The 19,308-nt window shown below is 45.7% G+C and overlaps 1 protein-coding gene across 1 annotated transcript in view; it reads right to left on the reverse strand.

Moving 5' to 3' along the window:
- Window positions 1-316: 316 nt before the first annotated feature.
- Window positions 317-19,308, reverse strand: part of Cep162 (centrosomal protein 162) — a 60,201-nt gene continuing 41,209 nt past the window's right edge. Inside the window, exons 21-26 of the mRNA XM_032909797.1 lie at window positions 18,640-18,852; window positions 14,636-15,288; window positions 12,445-12,586; window positions 10,609-10,707; window positions 4,265-4,399; window positions 317-1,747 (exon numbers count right to left, since the gene is read on the reverse strand). Coding sequence (XP_032765688.1) covers window positions 1,538-1,747; window positions 4,265-4,399; window positions 10,609-10,707; window positions 12,445-12,586; window positions 14,636-15,288; window positions 18,640-18,852 — 1,452 coding nt within the window. The 3' untranslated portion in view covers window positions 317-1,537. The remainder of the gene's footprint in view (window positions 1,748-4,264; window positions 4,400-10,608; window positions 10,708-12,444; window positions 12,587-14,635; window positions 15,289-18,639; window positions 18,853-19,308) is intronic.

Here is a 19,308-nt window from a genome sequence, read left to right on the forward strand (position 1 = left end):
CAGCCTCTAAGCAGCCGCAGCTGACAAGGCTAGGATGTTTAAAGCAGAGGAGGCCAGCATGATCGCAACAGCTCCTGCACATGCTAATCCCCATTCCTCAGAGCAAAGATGTTTGTACCCATGTACAGACACAGAAATGATGTATTTGGACTTGGCCTAACCTAGTCAACACTGACCCGTTCTGCAGTTTCTCTCGTGTTTTAGACCCAGCTTTGTTCTTCTAACGGCTCATATTTAGATGTTCAGTCAAAAGCACAGAGGGATGGAAACTATGGATTCAGAGCAAGGATATCGATAAACACAAAACACTTAAATAATAAAATAAATTATTTGTATTATAACTTTGAAATGCTGTACATGAAAAAATTGAAAGTGATAATGCTTTTTCACTCCCCTCTCAGAAAGAAAACAAATGATAAAATGTTGGCTTTAGGACAATTACACTTCTACTAAACAGGCGGTTTACATCACAACCTTTGGTCATGAGTTCACTAAGATTTGCTCACCCACCCCTTATGAAACATTCTACTTTGCAAGCATTTACTGTATTTCATTTCAGGCCTGCATTTACTGGTATGGGCAGTTGGAATGTAGTCTAAATCCAGATGTGCTATAATGTAAAATATATTCTAAAGACTTAGTTCACAGTTACACTTTCCATTTTAAACTGACTAAAAATTAAAATTCACTGCATACTTCTTGTCATACTGTCTGGAGCTCAGGTGTCTTCAGATTACCCGCCTCTTTCTCTCACACAGATCACCAGGAGCACCCAGTGCAGACACCACATGTGTCTCCACAGACAGCTCGATCTCCAGAGAGACACTTGAAAAAACCGCTAGCAGCTTTCATTTACAGAAATCATATACATTTCTGATCTACTTGTACAAACGGGATTATAAAATAAACTAGCTATTTTAGGCACATTTTAATTTTTTCCATTGGACATAATATTTCTTTTTTAACAGAAAAGGAAAAACTTCATATATTGTTTATAACTTTAGAGCTGCCAAAAATTTGGATTGTCATTTACTAGACCTGCCCTCCAGTAAGAGATACATAAACTGTACCATTTCTTGTCACTTTGTATCAGGTGCAGAAGGCCCTCAACTGTCACCTAAGTTCCTGAGGACACTCTATAGCCAGCGATAAGACTGTCCCCAGCACGAGGCTCTCATTCACCTACCTGTTTCATGAGAAAGCTTTCTGTCAGACAGAAAATGGAAAGTCATTTAATCTATAAAACATGGCTGAGGAGATGTGCTCCCTTCTTCCGCTGTAGCCTGGGAGGGAGCCCTTTCACGTAAACCTTGCTAGTCACAGTCTTCTGACATTACGGAGCCTGCTCGAAGGTCATCTCAAATGTTTAATGGTTTTCAGTAAGATAATCAAGATGTATGTTCTTTCCTTGTTGGTTCATGGCAGTTTATTCTGACATGGTAGTCTGGTGGTGGTCACGCATAGCTGTGTGGTGGCTGTCCTGACAGCGGCACGTTTCCACCTGTCTTCCAACTCGGTCACTCAGGTCCAAGTTCCACTAAAACTCTTTTGCTGTGCTCTCTTCATCTGCAAGAGCAACCGGGACAACGACCCCCTGTCTGTGCAGCTCCCGAAGAACGTCGAGTATGGAGTCTAACTCTGTTCGGAACTTGTCCAGCTCCCGATTCTTTAACTGTGCAAGTCTTTTCCATTTCTCAACTTCTTTGTTTTGCTCAGTTTCTACTACTTGGCGTGTTTGCTGTATTATCTGAAAATATGAAAATTCACATTAATGTTCCAAGTCATAGTGGAAATGAGGAACGTTTAAGTGTTAAAGAGTAGGACGATACTACCTAGGTACACTAGGGCCTCTGGGGAAAATGCAGACCAACCATGAAGCTTAATGTGTTTTTTGTCTCCAAGGTTTCTGTAAATCTCCCACTATCTGTTATGGGTTGAATGTCCCATCATCTCTCAGAACCACGCTGTAGCTCTAACCCTTGGTATGGCTATATTTGGAGTGAGTGAGTGAGTTAGGCTGTGTGGATGGGCCTGAGCTGACAGGATTAGCGCCTTACTAGGAGATAGTGAGGGCGCGGGTGCTGGAGAGATGACTCGGTGGCTAAGAGCACTGATGGTTCTCAGAGGTGCTGCGTTCCATTCCCAGCACACGGCAGCTCCCAACCATCATTACATCAATACATTACTACATTAATAACTGTAATCCCACGGGATCTGATGCTTCTAGGGTGCAGACATACATGAAGACAAAACATCCATTACATAAAATACATACATTAAAAAGGACAATGGGAACGCCTGAGGACGCTTTTGGTAGAGACGGAAGAGCCACAGCAGCACAAGGCGCTGCTGTGAGATGCACCCTGCTTACCCCAAGGCGCTGCAGTGAGACGCACCCCTGCTTACCCCAAGGTGCTGGTGCTGCTTTACCCCAGTGAGTGAGACGCACCCCTGCTTACCCCAAGGCGCTGCAGTGAGACGCACCCCTGCTTTACCCCAAGGCGCTGCAGTGAGACGCACCCCTGCTTTTACCCTCAAGGCGCCTGGCAGTGAGACGCACCCTTGCTTTTTACCCTGTTAAAAAGCGCAGTGAGGCGCACTCTGCATCTCAAGGTGCTGCAGGACGCACCCTGCTTTCACCCTGGCGCTGCAGTGTGAGACGCACTCCCCTGCTTTACCCCTAAGGCGCTTGCAGTGAGGCTTAATTTCAAGCACCTCAAGGCGCTTGCACTGAGGCGCACTGCTTACTCCCAAGGCGCTTGCAGGTGAGGCGACTCTGCTTGGCCCCAAGGCGCTGCACTGAGACGCACTCCTGCTTACCTCAGAAAGCGGTGAGGCGCACTCTGCTTAACACCCCAAGGCGCTTGCAGTGAGACGCACTCCTCTCACTCCTGCTGCTGCAGTGAGGAGCACCCCTGCTTTACCCCAAGGCGCTGCAGTGAGGAGCACCCCTGCTTACCCCAAGGCGCTGCAGTGAGGCGCACCCCTGCTCACCCCAAGGCGCTGTAGTGAGCACCCTGCTCACCCTAAGGCGCTGCAGTGAGGGCACCCTGTTTTACCCTGTTGGGCGCTGCAGTGAGGAGCACCCTGCTTACCCAAGGCGCTGCAGTGAGGCGCTGCAGTGGCGCTTGCAGTGAGACACCCTGTCTCCCCAGGCGCTGCAGTGAGACGACCCCTGCTTACCCAGGTGCTGCAGTGAGGAGCACCCCTGCTAAAAAGGTGCTGCAGTGAGGAGCACCCTGTTACCCCTGGCGCTGCAGTGAGGCGCACCCTGCTCACCCCAAGGCGCTGCATGGGAGACGCACCCTGCTTACCCCCAAGGCGCTGCAGTGAGACGCACCCTGCTCACCCCAAGGCGCTGCAGTGAGCACCCTTGTTTTGCTTTACCCCAAGGGTGCGGTGAGGCGCACCCCTGCTTACCCCAAGGTGCTGCAGTGAGGAGCACCCCTGCTTACCCCAAGGCGCTGCACTGAGACGCACCCCTGCTTACCCCAAGGTGCTGCAGTGAGGTGAGACGCACCCCTGCTTACCCCAAGGTGCTGCAGTGAGGCGCACCCCTGCTTACCCCAAGGCGCTGCAGTGAGACGCACCCCTGCTTACCCCAAGGCGCTGCAGTGAGGCGCACCCCTGCTTTACCCCAAGGCGCTGCAGTGAGGCGCACCCCTGCTTACCCCAAGGCGCTGCAGTGAGACGCACCCCTGCTTTACCCTGGGCGCTTGCAGTGAGGCGCACCCTGTTCCCAAAGGCGCTGCACTGAGGCGCACCCCTGCTTACCCCATGGCGCTGCAGTGAGGCGCACCCCTGCTTACCCCAAGGCGCTGCACTGAGACGCACCCCTGCTTACCCCAAGGTGCTGCAGTGAGGCGCAGGAGCCCCCCTGCTTTACCCCAAGGCGCTGCAGTGAGACGCACCCCTGCTTACCCCAAGGCGCTGCAGTGAGACGCACCCCTGCTTTACCCCAAGGCGCTGCAGTGAGACGCACCCCTGCTTTACCCCAAGGTGCTGCAGTGAGGCGCACCCCTGCTTTACCCCAAGGTGCTGCAGTGAGACGCACCCCTGCTTTACCCCAAGGCGCTGCAGTGAGACGCACCCCTGCTGCAGTTACCCCAAGGTGCTGCAGTGAGTCGCACCCCTGCGTACCCCACGGCGCTGCAGTGATGCGCACCCCTGCTTACCCCAAGGCGCTGCAGTGAGGTACACCCCTGCTTACCCCAAGGTGCTGCAGTGAGGCGCACCCCTGCTGTGAGACGCACCCCTGCTTTACCTGCTGGAGCTCCTGCTCTCTCTGCTTATGCCTCATCTCCATCTGCTTGATCTTCCTTTCTAAGCCCATGAAATGTTTCATCTCTGGTGTGTGGTTTTCTTTGGCTTCTTTCAATTCTTCCAAGAGTTTTGTAATCTAAAATTGAAGCAGGAATTAAAAAACCTCAATCACAAGGAAACAATTATTTTCAAATAGATAATCTTGAAAATCAAGGATATTTGTAGAGGAGTTTTCAAGTGGCACCTTGGATTCATCTAGAGATTAATAGCGTCCATTCTAATATCCAAGCAGTAAAGGGTAGGTCTAGCTGAGCTGACCTTCCGTTCTAGTTGGCTCCAGATGTGGTCTGCTTTCCTCATTAGCTATGGGGTGCAAGTGAGCTGGGAGCTTCTTCACCTTAATGTGCTAGTAACTGCTTTACGGTTAAAAGCACAGTGCAGTCAGCACCTCGGTGTTCAATGCACGGAAAGAACTCAGTCATTTTATTTCTAGTTTTCTGATGACCCCTGTATCACTTTATAATGTTGGTAATTTCTCCACAGATAACGATCTGCTTGCCAGAAGAGAATGAAGTGGTGGTGGAGGTGTGGTGCGCACACGCGTGTTAGGTGACTGCTCCTTCAGGACCCCAGGATGCAGCAGACGAAGGCACGATCCTTGCCTTCATGGGGTTAGTCACTGCAGCACCTGTGGTTTCTCACCACAGAGAAAAATGAAGCTTTTTAGTACTAGGAACAAAGGGAGGGGATTTGAGAGATTTCATAGTGAAGCGATTAACTGCATTTTCCTATTATAGTACGAAGTTCCATCAGAGGTCTGGTTTCGCTAATTGCTATAGCAAAGGGAATAATAAGAAAATGAAGATGGATAGATTGACACATTCCATCACGTTTTACATAAAATACCTGTTATATAATAATAATAATAATAATAATAATAATAATAATAATAATACTTCCTCCATCTTCCCTAAATTAGTAGAGGAAAGAGTGAGCACAAACAAATAATAAATCAGAGGCAAGCTAAATGCCTTAAATGAGAGACATCCTGATGGTGTCACAGTCACCAGAGAAATAGGTGGTCCTGCACCACAGTGGTCTGCAGAAAGCTTAGGGAGGGGCTCACGTTGGGCATATACATGGTGTATGCTATACAGTGACTACTCGAAATTACTTAGGAAAAAACTGCAGGCATGGTGACTGAGCAAAAAGCTGATGGGGCCATGATTATACACAGAATGGAGGGTCAAATAGTTTAATTTTGTAAACTTGTTTTTGGCGTGTGTTTGGGGCTCACATATCCCAGTGTGGTCACTTTATCTCTGAGTTACATCACTAGTTCCTCATCAACTGTTTATGGCTGGAAAATGATTTTTCATCCTAAGTCACTGCCTCTTCTGCAATACCTGTAGCCCATGCCTGGTCTTTGGAAGCCAACAGGAGATGGGAATTCCAGGAGGACAATGATCTGCAGGGTGGGAAGAAGACCTCAGAGGTGGCTGGTAGGATGCCTATGGAGGATGCTGCTGACTTGAATCTTAAAGAAGTGGACGGACGGACAGTCCACAGAGCGCTAGTGCTAAGCAGCCTCAGCTTATGTTTGTAGTCGTTTAATGCCTGAGCCACAGAATTTAAGATCCATAAGAGACTTTCCTTTGTCCTCAGGGTTTCTGAACCCTTGATTTTTCTACTACTGATGGGTTCAGTGCTAGCATTTCTTTTCTGTATGCTGGCTAGTAACAATGGTAAAGTTATTTCATTTTCTTGGCATAAATTTCACCTTCATAATGGGAAAAAACAGTGCTTATTCTTGGTTATGATTAGCATCAAGTAAATTAACCCGTGTTCTTAGCGCAGTTCATTCAGACCAAACAATATATACTGTTTCTATTATTGCCAGTCTTGCTTAATGGTGTAAGAAACAGCTAATGGAGTTGTACTAACAGAAAAATCTATCTAAATATACTCTTAGGTAAGGACAGACTTTTAAATTTAAAAATCACATGCATTCACACATAAATGACTAACTCCACACTGTTTGTTCTCCTGTGGAAATAGGAAAGGGGGTAACAAATGCATTTGGGGCATTGGGGAATATAGGAGATTTTATAGCTTCTAATTTCTAACATCTAATATCCTATATGAATATTTAACCCATGCTCAGTAGCTATAAAATGTCAACCAAAGTCTGTTATGTCAATAAGGAATGGTCACTCTACTTTAGAAAGAGGACTTCACCCAGACTGTGTCACTGGAGGTGGTCGCAGACTGTTGTGAGCCAGTGCTCTTAACTGCTGAGTCATCTCTCTAGACCCTATATGCTGATTTTTACATCCTGAAACTTTACTGAATACTTCTAAATCACTTTTAACAGATTTTTTTTAAAGAGTTCACCAGAAATACTGACCACCAGAAATATTTCTATCTACCGGGATTTCAAAACCCTAGTAATTTGATGCTTTTGTCCTGGAAAACACAGAAGTTTAGAATTTCCCATCTTTAATGTTAATGCATTGATCGGAACCTGCCTCAGTGAGGATCTAGTTGGGCGTGGGGGATCCTTTGATCTCGTAGAAGATTTGGGAGACAGCTGAATACTTTATCAGACAGACTTTTATGCTTGTGTCTCTTCCTTCTGCAACTCCTACTATGCAAACCTTGGTCCACTTAACGGTGTTCCACTGGCTGCATGGACCGCTCCTCTTTCATTTACAGTCTCTTACTTCTTTAGTGAAATTTTCATTCATATTTGGAATTGCTCTCATTTCTTTGTTCTAGTTTCCTATATTCTCTTGCATGAATTTCCTTACGATCATTTGTTTGAATTATTTTTCAGGCATTTTATAAGTTTCTTTCAAAATGAGGATTCTGGAAAATTATGTTTTTTAGAGGATATTATTTCATGTCTCTTATGCTGTGGTATTGGTGCCACTGAACCCAATGTAGCTGTCTTCCCCAACTTTTGGGAGTAGCTTCTATAGGAAGGCTACAGGGTGTCAGTTGGGTAGATGACTGGGTTTCTGTGGTGGATGATCTTACAGTGCAGTCTCTGCGATCTCCTTGGCAGTGACTGTGATGGCCCTGTCCATGGGCACCTCCATAGTCTAGACTGCAGATTCATGAGAGTGGTTGTGAGTTCTGGGTGAGGGGTCATGTCTATGCTATTTATAGTCTTTAGCTGCACAGCATGGAAGAGGACGCTCCCAGGCCACAGGGAGAAAGTGCTGGTGGGGCTGGCACTTGTGTTGGTAGTCACATTCCTAATAAATGGGACACAGATGGATGTTGTCTGGTCCAGAGGCTTGGTACCAACATGCCATCTATAGAAAGCCCTTTCCAACTCCTGGCATTAGCTCCCTAAGTGAGAGAGGTAAATTCCCAAGGACACTGAGGGTCTTTGCTTCAACTATATTTCGAAGTCTTCTAAGTCACAGCTTTCTGATGGTCCTTATAAAGTATTTTTACAAATACAAACTAGCAAAATATCTAACAGGATTGACCACTGTTTAAGGATGTATAGTGTACCTTCATTGGCAGCTATGCAAAATGACAGGATTCACCCTTTCCCTGAGCGAATGCATGAATTAGCTGCCTTCAGCTGCTGGGTAATGAAAAGCTCACAGGACTGTGACTCCTGAGAAAGCAGAGAAGCTGGGCTTTGTTACTGCCTAGTTTATCATGGCGAAAGTTCAGCTTAGATAATTCCTGAGTTCAGAGGTGGGAACAGTTCATTTTCCCTTTAAATTGAGATGGAATGCCTCAGTATACACAAGGCTATGGCATTAGCAATGCTACAGCAGCTCCGGTAAATGGATAGGAAGAAGCAGAGCACATCTCTATCAGCAGACAGTGGCTTATGGAGTCTTAGAGGGACAAAGCTGGTTAGCTTTCTGTGTGTCCTCCCCAGTTCACGAGTGGACCAAGTTGTTAGAGAAGGAGCGGGAAGTTATTCTGGAAATAGGCTATTAGAAAAGGATGCTTGGCCCTCTCTTGCCCTTCTGTCTTCTACTGCGGGATATGTAGTATAAGGCTCCAGCAGCTACTGGCATGATGCTCTTGGGTGTCTGCACTAACAGTGCTTTCTGATAAATCATCAGTCTTCAGGTGCTTCCACAGCAGCAGAAAACAGTATAATAATGCTGTCATTTTTACATATCTTGGCTACTCTTAATAAGAACTGCCTTAATCATCACTGTGTCAACAAATTAACAAGACAGTAACAGGAAGACAGGTTGGTTAGAAGTGACCTTGCTCTTTGGCCCAGCAAACATAAACGTATATTTCCTGCCATTGCTTGTTCTAAAAGCTTTCCTTCAATTCTGTGAGATCCTGAAAGCTTAATGATTGATTATGGCTAACAAGATTCTGTGTGTTTCTTGAGCAGTGAAATGCAAGTGAATACACACACACACACACCTTCCTAGAATCAAAGGGACCCTCAACCAATGAGTGGCGGTGGTTTTCCAGAGAAGCCTGCATCTGGTGACACAGTCTGATGACTGTCAGTGTCGCAGGAAGACAAACTCTAATGTGTCTCTTTGACAGGTTTTTCAGTGGATAATAACCACGATAACCACGACCTAGCGAACAGAAAAGGCTCTCCCTGTAGCCTTTTCTGGTTAAGGTAGGATACAGAATCTTTTACTGGCAACAGCTTGGCTCCTGTCAGCCCAGCCAAGAAGACTTTCGACAAGTCTGAAATCAAACCTCACTCTGAAAGTTTTCTTCCATTTACCCCTTCCTACTGCCCCCGCCTTTGAAATCCAGTTCCTTTTCTGTGTCCTGCTGTGTCCACGTACGTTTGCTTGCTGTAGGCAGAGCTCTAAGCCACTGAGCCGGCATTCTGTACTGTGTTTTCTCCTGCTTGCTCCGTACAGTGAGCGCCAATCAACCTGTTTGCTTTTCTTGAACCTAATTAATGTGTTGCTGGTTACACAAGCCTGTCCCACTAAGCACTCATAGAACTGACGGATGTTATTTTCCCTGACAGTTTCTAGAGACTCAGACAAGGCTTTCTGGAAACCCAACTCTTCCTGGAACTTGTGGATGGGATCCTAGGGAAGCTAGCAGCAGCTAAGGTAACGTGAGAGTTCTCGCTACAGCCAATGTTCTCCGTCCGTCCGTCCGTCCATCCATCCCATCCCATCGTATCCATCCCTCCCCTTTTCTCTCTGGCTTTTTGAAACAAGGCCTTCCTCTGCCTGTAGCGTGGAATGGCCTCAGTCTGCAGAGTGCTAAGCTTACAGGCGTGAGCCACATGCTGTACTCAGTGAGGGGGACGGTGAAGTCTTTCATTGTTCCTTCCTCCCTTCTGTGCTAACTGTTGCGTGTGGCATGCGGCTGTGGATTGTGAAGCTCTTGAGAGGCCATGGATTAGTTGTCTCTTTTGCCATCTGCTGGAGGAGACTCACAGGCAGAGGCCATGCCAGGTCTTACAAGCCTTGTTACTCAAGTCGAGTAAAGGATTGGGGATCTAACAATTTTTATAAACGGATACACTTCTCCTTTTTATTCTCATGTTCTGATAGCTTGGCTTTTGGGACTCTGGTCCAAAAGAGTGAGAACTCTGGTTTCTGCCAGCCAGAGGGACATAAGTGTTGGCTTGTGTCAGGCAGTTTACCAGAGGGGCTAGGGATAGACTGACAAGCAGCATTCTGTGTGCTGGCTTTGGGCCTATGGCTTCTCAGTCTTTGTTGCTAGGTTGGTGCTGCTAAAGTCCCACCCAGGGATAGCTGTGACTGCATCTGTAGGTTTTTGTCTGGAGTCTTCCTACTTTCCACAGTAACTTGAAACAAGCCACCATAAACACTACCATTCTCACCAGCCATGTAGTATTAGGCTTTTGATGTCCCAGGCCTTTTGGCAGGGAACTCTGGATCTTGAGGGGGTGGCTTTGTTCGCAGTTTTGCTTAGGAACCCTGTACATAGTAAAGCTACAAGACCTACTGGTTACAGTCATATGAGGCTTGTACTATGTAAGTCATATGAGGCTTGTACTGTGTAAGTCATATGAGGCTTGTACTATGTAAGTCATATGAGGCTTGTACTGTGTAAGTCATATGAGGCTTGTACTGTGTAAGTCATATGAGGCTTGTACTGTGTAAGTCATATGAGGCTTGTACTGTGTAAGTCATATTAGAACAGATTTTGGTTTTCATTTCTAAATTGATTACTTTTTAGAAAGCAGACTTTATAGTAAGTTACTAATGAATTTTCTATATGTGACAAAGACTTCTAGGTTATGTTAGTGTGTGCATTTGTTTGAAAAAAATCTATACATAAATATGAACATAACTGATATTTCTAAGAGGATTTATTTAACCCAGTATTTTGGCTATTTCTTACCTGTTTTTGTAGGATTTCTTCTCGAACTTGAGAAAGTGAAAGGGATTCCTGTTTGCCCTGCAGCTCATTAACTTGACCTTGGAAATGTTTTAGAAGAACCTAGGGAATTAGGACAAGTGGAGTTAGTCTCCAGCCATACAACTCTGAATTCACCTGACCTCATCTGGTCTTGGGGACTGAGAAGGTCGGAGAATTATCTGGCTAACCTTGAATACTATATAGATCATGTAAGAAAGCCAACTCAGGACTGAAAAAACCTTTAGAAGAAAACCTCTGCAAAGTGTAAGCTTTGGAAATGTACCGGATTAGTGTTATAGTTTGTGAATACATAGGATGTTAGTTTTTTTCTTAATTAAAAGGTTATAGTATCTGTGAACTAAAAACATCAAGTTCATAATTTTAGATAAAGGACATGGACTCCCTGAACAGACTTCCATCAGACATTCTGAGAGAGTGGGGAGGCTCAGCTCTCTCCTCTGTGGAACTAGACCTTCACCATTATAGTGAGGAGGAGATGGCGCCCACTTCATGGAGCTCACATTTTGCAATGTTATATTCACCATCTCAGGAGAGCACACTGTGTGTTAGTTACTGCAGTTTACAGCACTGCTCTCTCACTGTCCCAGACTCTCTGCAAATCACCTCGGTGCAGTGCCAGCTGCCTTCTGTCACCTGGAGAGGCTCCGCAGGGCTGCCTGGAGTGCCACTTCGAAAAATACTTCAGAATAGCATTTAAAATCTGTCTCACTACACTGTAGGAACTGTCCTGACTCCCTTGCATTTCATCCCCTAGGTGCTCCAACATGTAGCCCTTTGTAACAGGGCATCTCTCAAAAGGCTAACAGCAGTTGGCAGCTGATGGTTTAGTGGTTTAAAAATTCTTAGTAACCTGTCCTTATTTAAATTTCTTCAATCAGTCAATGAAGGTTTTTTTCTTGGTAATTACAAGGATAGGAAGCGGTGACCGGTGGGAGAGGTGGCAGGAAGGCATGGCCTTCTTGCAGCCTCCCTTTAGCTTGTCTTCTGAACGACGTCTTTGAAAAGGCCGAGAAGCAGAAGGAACACTTAGTTCCACTCACCACAGCTGATGTCTCCTTCCTGTACGCTGTTTTAAACTGTCTTGTGTAAAGTACAGAACTCACCACAGCTGATGTCTCCTTCCTGTACGCTGTTTTAAACTGTCTGTGTAAAGTACAGAACTCACCACAGCTGATGTCTCCTTCCTGTACGCTGTTTTAAACTGTCTTGTGTAAAGTACAGAAAACAGCCACCTGGCAGCTCTTTTCAGATATTCAAAGTACTTGTCACCCAAGGAGGACAGCCATTGCAGGAAATGCTGATGACTGACAGTTTCCCCAATCACAGTGGTTGAAAGCTGTGCTCCTATGGGCTGGAGTAATGCTCTGACCATTACTTTACCCTAGGGCCTCACCGGCTGGAGTCATTATTTGTTCTATGATGAACGGCAACAAGCAGGAAGAGAGCATGAGGTAAGCATTTGTCATTTGGGACTTGGGGTGGGGGAGGGAGCGAGCCCTAGTGAAAAGGTCCTAGTCAGCTAGACATACCTCAGCCCCTGTGACCGCCACCTGTGACCACCTATGTAGAGGAAGATCTGAGAACTGTAGGGACAGTCTGTAGAAACACTTATAGGGCATAATTTTAAGGTAAAATGTTAAATATATAGTAATGGTATCCCTTCTATATGTATAAAAATCAAGTCAATAATTATTTCCCATTTGTATCATCAGCCTGAAAAAGAACATTTCCACTTTAAATCATATTCTGTCAACAGTCTTAAAAATACATCACTAAAGTCTTAGAAAGACCAGTTACCTCTTGAGTTGCGATTTTGCGATTCAGTTCAGCTACTCTGGAAGAGGAATTTTCTACTGCATTTTGGCAAAGGAGTTTCTCTATTTCCCTCTCATGAGCTGCTTTGAGGGATGCAATGTGTGCTGCTGCATCGTCCTTGACCCTAGGACAAACACAAGACAGCATGGAAAGTGGCTCGCACTCACGTAACTCAGGTGGCCCACACATTACTCAAAGCCTAGAAGCAGCAGCAGCAGGAGTTCTATTTGCTGCACACCAGCTGTGTCAACAGGACACTTCCAGCTTCTCTAATCGCTCACGCACTAGCATTTTCTAGGTTGTATAAGAGGAGTGGGCTTAGGAAAAGTGACACTCAGGGTACACCAAGGGTGCAGATCTGTGAACTGTTCAGATCAAGTCAAGCCCAAATGGAGTTTACTATTTGGACCTTCCACTCTCCCCTCCATCTGGAGCTATATTCTCCAAGGACTCCTATGTTCCGTTCACCCGTCTGAATGTCAAGCAGATGCTTAGTCATTCTGTCTTTTACGGTACACTCAGATTTCTCACTCGGGTTCTTATCTGGATAAGCACAGCAGTTTCCTTTAAAATCCTCAGGGGTTTTTATTGGCAGCTCACAAATATTTGGGCATGCAATTGACTACACAGATAGTGTCATGCTGTGAGAATACAGAAATTTTATGCTAATTCTCAGATAAGGAATTATTTACTTAATTTGTATCGTATATGTGATAATTTGTTTGTCTCTTTGACAAAGTACATGCATCCCAGTGTTGAGGTGACAAATCACTGCTGCTAAGAACTAAAATGGCAACTTACAATGACAGACTTTATTTGCTACTTCTCTAAGGAAGCAGCACAGTTAGTGTTCTAGGAAAAGCATAAAAACCAAAAACGCTCATAACAGCTCAGTTATAGTAAGAGCACTCTCAGTCCAGGCCTAGAAGACTTCTCATATCCGAGAAGCAGACCAACAACATAGCAGAACTTAAAGACAATTTCCTCTAAGGAACTTCAAATGGCAAAATAATTTCAAATTGTTTCTAGCAAAGAATGCCATTCTCCCCGATTCTCCCTTTAAACACCTAGATTCAGTACTGGAGAAATGGAGTTCAGAATGTGGCTACCGTGGAGATCAGTCGCCAACGCTGCTGTCCATCAATCCACATGCACTGCGGCTGCTGTTCCCATGCTCATCCTGCATGAATGCGTCCAGGCAGCTGTATGCATGCAAAAGCAATGTGATCTCCTATCTGTTCTGTGGGAGCTACCGGGCTGGAAAAATCAATGCTTATGTGGAGTTGTGGGTGGGAGTAAGCAATCTTCTGAAAGTTGCCAAGAAAGGATTTGTGGAGGAAGTAGAATTTCAAACACAACTGAGCAACAGAAACAAAGAAACATGCAAGTTAGGCCCAGAGACTGAACCAGAGTGGCCAAGGGATTTGAGACTCTAGGCAGAGAAAGTTGGCATTGAAATTTAAGGGAGTTGGAGTTTCTGAAGGACACAGCAACCAGATGACTATGAGGACATTTAAGGATTATTATTATTATTATTATTATTATTATTATTATATTAAAATTTAAAGCAAGATGATTGAGAGAGAAATAAGGGAGAAATAAGGAAGGTGGTACAGGTGGGAACATTTATAAGCATATAGCATCTTCTAGACAGTAAACTCGAGCAATAAAGGAGGTAAAAACGACTGTAGTTGGAACTGAGTTAGCAGTGGGCAGGGAAGGAGCCTGCAGGGAGATGAGTGTGAGTAAAAGGCCTGGCATGGAGGTGTCAGGTCACCAGAATCTGGTGCTTCATCCAGTAGGAAAGTCACTGCACTGAGAATCCTGTCTTCACATACTACTGCACACGCCATAGAATAAACAGACCAGCCTCATGTATCCCAAGTTGGTCTCTTGCTTGCTACGCAGCCAAGAATGACTTGGGACTGCTGATCCCCTGCCTCTATCAAGTGCTTGACTGAGCATGGCATGGATCCACCACACACCCTGTTCTGTGGAGCTGGGACCAAACTCAGGCTTTCACATACAGAAGGCAAGCACTCCAACAATCAAGCAATTGCAATGTAGTTCTGAATGTGTTACAAGGTGAAGCTATTACAGACAAAATATGCCTCATAATTAAAACACCAGCCCCTTTGTGTTCCTGTGTGTGCATGAACAATCTAACCTTTACCTTTTCATGGAGCTTTCCAGTTGGCACATGGCAGCTTCAGATTCCGTCTTCAGCTTCTCTCTCTCTAAAGTCAACCCCTCCAGCTCACTTCTCAACCTGTAGTTTTCTTCTAAGACCTCCGAAATGTGAGAGTCAGTGAAGGTGTGTGGGTGATACAGTTTGCCACCCAATGTTTCAGAGAAGGCATTTGCATTTCCACTATTTGGATGCAAAATTTCTTTCTTCAGCCTTTTGGCAGCCATCTCTTCTCTGCCTCTGGGACTCTGCCTAGACAGCATCATCCTTCTCTCCTTCTGGAGCCTCTCCACAGTTTTTGTAAGGTCTTGTATCTCTCTCCCTTTCGCCGCCAGTTCTTCATTGAGTCTGGCCAGCTTTGCCCTAGCCTGCGCCTGCTCTACCTGGAACTCTATGGACTGGAGGTCCTGATCCTCTTTGTCATTCTTCTTGTGCTCTAAGTGAGCATTCTGATGTTTAAGAACATCTATCTCAGCCTCCAGCTTTCTTACAGTGATCTCGTGGGCTTCCTTTATGCCCCCAAGTTCTGTCTCGAGTGCCTTGAGCCTGGATGAGCTGTTATGCTGGTTCTGTGGAGCTTCCCTCTGCCTGTGGGCAAGCATCTGCTCCTGCTCCTCCAGCCGCTGTTCATACTGAATCTGAGGAAAGAATTCAGACCCCATTACAGCCCTCCAAACACATCATTACTTACTGAAGCCCTGTGTTCCTATGAGTCCTCTGTCCAAACACTCACATATTCCTGTCTTTAACTTTCTCTGAAAATCAGACGTACTGAGCTCTTATTCTTTGAAGGGTGTAACTATATCATTTAAAAAATTGATTCATATATATTAAGTAATGTGTGCTTATAAAGACCTCAAATGTTTTAAATCTTAAACTTAAGAGACAGGCGTAGTGGCCCATGGATGCAACCCCAGAACTTAAAAGGTGGAAGCAGGAGGATTGGGAGTTTATCTGTTGACTGCCTAGTGAATTCAAGGCCAGTTTGAGATACATGAGATCCTGTGTCAAAAAGAAAAAAACTAGTTGAGGCTTACTAAAGTATTGAATTGACACTTTATCAGTGTTAAACCAACCATTACTGTTAACTTATGCGGCTGCTTCTTCATGCAAGCTGTTGTACTCTGAGGATAAACACAGAAAGCAGCTGGAGGTATTGAAGTGTTTGAGATACGGTACGTTTTCCATTTGCTTTGTTCTGTTTTTGAGAGAGGCTTATGATGGCCTTGAACTTGTGACCCTCTTGCTTCTACCTCCTGAGAACAATACATCTTCAAACAGGGAGTACAACAGCTTAGAACTTTTATGCTGGACTTGTAAAGCAATGGAATATAAACAATAAAGGTCATTCTACTTGAGTCGGGCACCGATGTTTGCTCATTTATGAGCATTCACTGAGCTACAACTTCATACGAGGCACTGGGCCTGGCTCTATTGATCTTCAGCTGTGTTTTCAACCAGATAAAGGTCTGGGGGAGGAGAGCAGCACAACAGCTGCCACGTCCTGTGACACCTGCAGGAAAGAAACACAGAACAGGGCCGAGGCAGCTGATGTCTGCAGACCGGAGGAGGCAGGAAGTCTGCGTGGAGACAGCAGGTTGACATTTGGTCTTCAAGGGTGAGTCAAAAGGGGCAAGCAGTTACAGGGCTGTCTAGAAACAGGAAGGCACACAAAGGTTATTGAATGTTAGTCTCCACCAAAAATCAGAAATGAGAGCAGGAGGTGGCAGGCCGTGTGAGGAAGGGCAGGAGCGGAACAGGATAGGGAACTGTAAGAAGAAAAGTTAGTGGGGTTGGGGACTTAGCTCAGTGGTAGAGGCGTGCCTAGGAAGCGCAAGGCCCTGGGTTGGTCCCAGCTCTGAAAAAAAAAAAAAAAAAAAAAAAAAAAAAAAAAAAGTTAGTGTACATAGATTTATAGGCACAGAAACAGGGTGTAGGTTAGACTTTACCCTACAATCCCTATGTGTTCAGTGAACTTTAAATAGTAATTATAATCAGGTTAATTGATTAAAGTATGTATTAAATACTAGATATTTAATATAATCACACAGAAGTTGCTCAAGGGGCATCAGCAAACATGGAAGTGCATGGGGTAACTGTGGCTCAGAGGTAAGGAACTGTCTAGCACACACAAAACCCTTAATGTAACCCCAGAGCAACAACCTTAAGGGTGTGTGTGGGAGAGGGTATGTGCACATAGACAGAGATATGTGTGAGGGAGAGGGTATGTGCACACATAGACAGAGATATGTGTGAGGGAGAGGGTATGTGCACACAGACAGAGATATGTGCGGGGGAGAGGGTATGTGCACATGTATACAGACAGATATGTGTGTGAGGGAGAGGGTATGTGCACATGCATACAGACAGAGATATGTGTGTGAGGGAGAGGGTATGTGCACACAGACAGAGATGTGAGTGAGGGAGAGGGTATGTGCACATGTATACAGACAGAGATATGTGTGTGAGGGAGAGGGTATGTGCACATGCATACAGACAGATATGTGTGTGAGGGAGAGGGTATGTGCACACAGACAGAGATGTGAGTGAGGGAGAGGGTATGTGCACATGTATACAGACAGAGATATGTGTGTGAGGGAGAGGGTATGTGCACATGCATACAGACAGAGATATGTGTGTGAGGGAGAGGGTATGTGCACACAGACAGAGATGTGAGTGAGGGAGAGGGTATGTGCACATGTATACGGACAGAGATATGTGTGTGAGGGAGAGGGTATGTGCACATGCATATAGACAGAGATATGTGTGAGGGAGAGGGTATGTGCACATGCATACAGAGATATGTGTGAGGGAGAGGGTATGTGCACATGCATACAGACAGAGATATGTGTGTGAGGGAGAGGGTATGTGCACATGTATACAGACAGAGATATGTGTGAGGGAGAGGGTATGTGCACACAGACAGAGATATGTGTGTGAGGGAGAGGGTATGTGCACACAGACAGAGATATGTGTGTGAGGGAGAGGGTATGTGCACATGCATACAGACAGAGATATGTGTGTGAGGGAGAGGGTATGTGCACACAGACAGAGATATGTGTGTGAGGGAGAGGGTATGTGCACATGCATACAGACAGAGATATGTGTGTGAGGGAGAGGGTATGTGCACATGTATACAGACAGAGATGTGTGTGTGAGGGAGAGGGTATGTGCACATGCATACAGACAGAGATATGTGTGTGGGGGAGAAGGTATGTGCACATGCATACAGACAGAGATATGTGTGGGGGAGAGGGTATGTGCACATGCATACAGACAGAGATATATGTGAGGGAGAGGGTATGTGCACATATAGACAAAGATATGAGGTGGGGTAAGAGGAACCTGATAGAGCTGGGGTAAATGTTTACAAATATGAGAAGGAACTAATCAGAGCTGGATGCCACAGGCTTGCAAAGCAGCACTAAAGGAATGTAAAGACTGAAGCCCGCACATCAGGGGGTGGCCACTCTCACGAAGCAGCACCTGCCTTGGTCAGGCTGGGCAGCAGAGGAAAGAGCAATTGGTATGCCATGTCCTTTTGCATCCTTGGTCTGTCTCGGCACTTAGAAGAATGGAAAATCTGGAAAGTAAGGAACTCCTGGGCAAGGGTGCTCTTCAGTAGCCCATCCCACCTCCAAGGTGGGTGCCTCTGCCTTATCTCCTCCTCACACCCATGACGAGAGGAACTTCAGTGAGATGAATCAGTAGTGACAGGGTCTTCTCTCCTTTGCTTCTGAACACACGGCAGAGGTGTTTCAATCTATTCGCCCTGACTTTTCCCTTCTGACTCTAATACCAGCAGGGGTACAGAAAGGTATCTTATACTTGACTGTTCTGTCTGGAATAGAAAGGAGTGGCTGGTGGAGCTCAAGAAGACACGATGGACTCAGACTTCTTTTATACGCAGTCACTGGTGGGCAAGGATGCCCAGAGTGCTTTGCTAAAGCAAGGGCTGGGGCCTCCATCTCTGCGACCCTACACATTACCTTCATTTTCTGAAACTGCTGTTCCATGGTGCGAAGGCTTTTCTTGGCTTCTTCATCTTTGCCCTCCAGATCAGCTTCTAGCTTTTTTATCCTTCTCTCCATAAACTCCACCGTATTTCTATCTACTGAATCCCCAGCTGCCGAGGCAGCCAGTATCAAAGCGGGTAAAGAGTTGGGATACCTTCTCTTCAGAATCCCTTCCATTTCTTTAACCTATGAGAGTGTTAAGCACATGTGAGTTGACAAATACACATAGGGTAAAGCAGTTCAACATTTAAGCTGAGATAGTGCCACAGCGGTCATGTCAAGGATGCTTACAGCCTGTCTCCAGGCTGAATTAAAGGCACAGGATGCCGTCCTTTCAAAAGATTGCCTTCTCATATCCAGCTATCCTGCTCAACTGACGGTGAGCATCTGAGCCACCTGACGTACAGCTGCAGACTGGACTGGCAGCTGCAGCTTGGTATTCCAGGTGCAGTGCCTGTGCCTGCTTTGCAGTGAAGTATGGCCATGGTATCCTGTGAACTCCATACTAAACCCAGTGGTCAAATGCTTCTCCAGCTGCCCGTAGTGAGCAGTAAACCTGATCTAAGACACAGAGTAGACGGTGTTAGGGCACGCCTGATAAGACTGTCCTCCACCGGAGGACCTTGCTCAACCCAAATCCTT

The sequence above is a fragment of the Rattus rattus genome, chromosome 8 (genome assembly GCF_011064425.1).
Source record: "Rattus rattus isolate New Zealand chromosome 8, Rrattus_CSIRO_v1, whole genome shotgun sequence".
Lineage (NCBI taxonomy): Eukaryota > Metazoa > Chordata > Mammalia > Rodentia > Muridae > Rattus > Rattus rattus.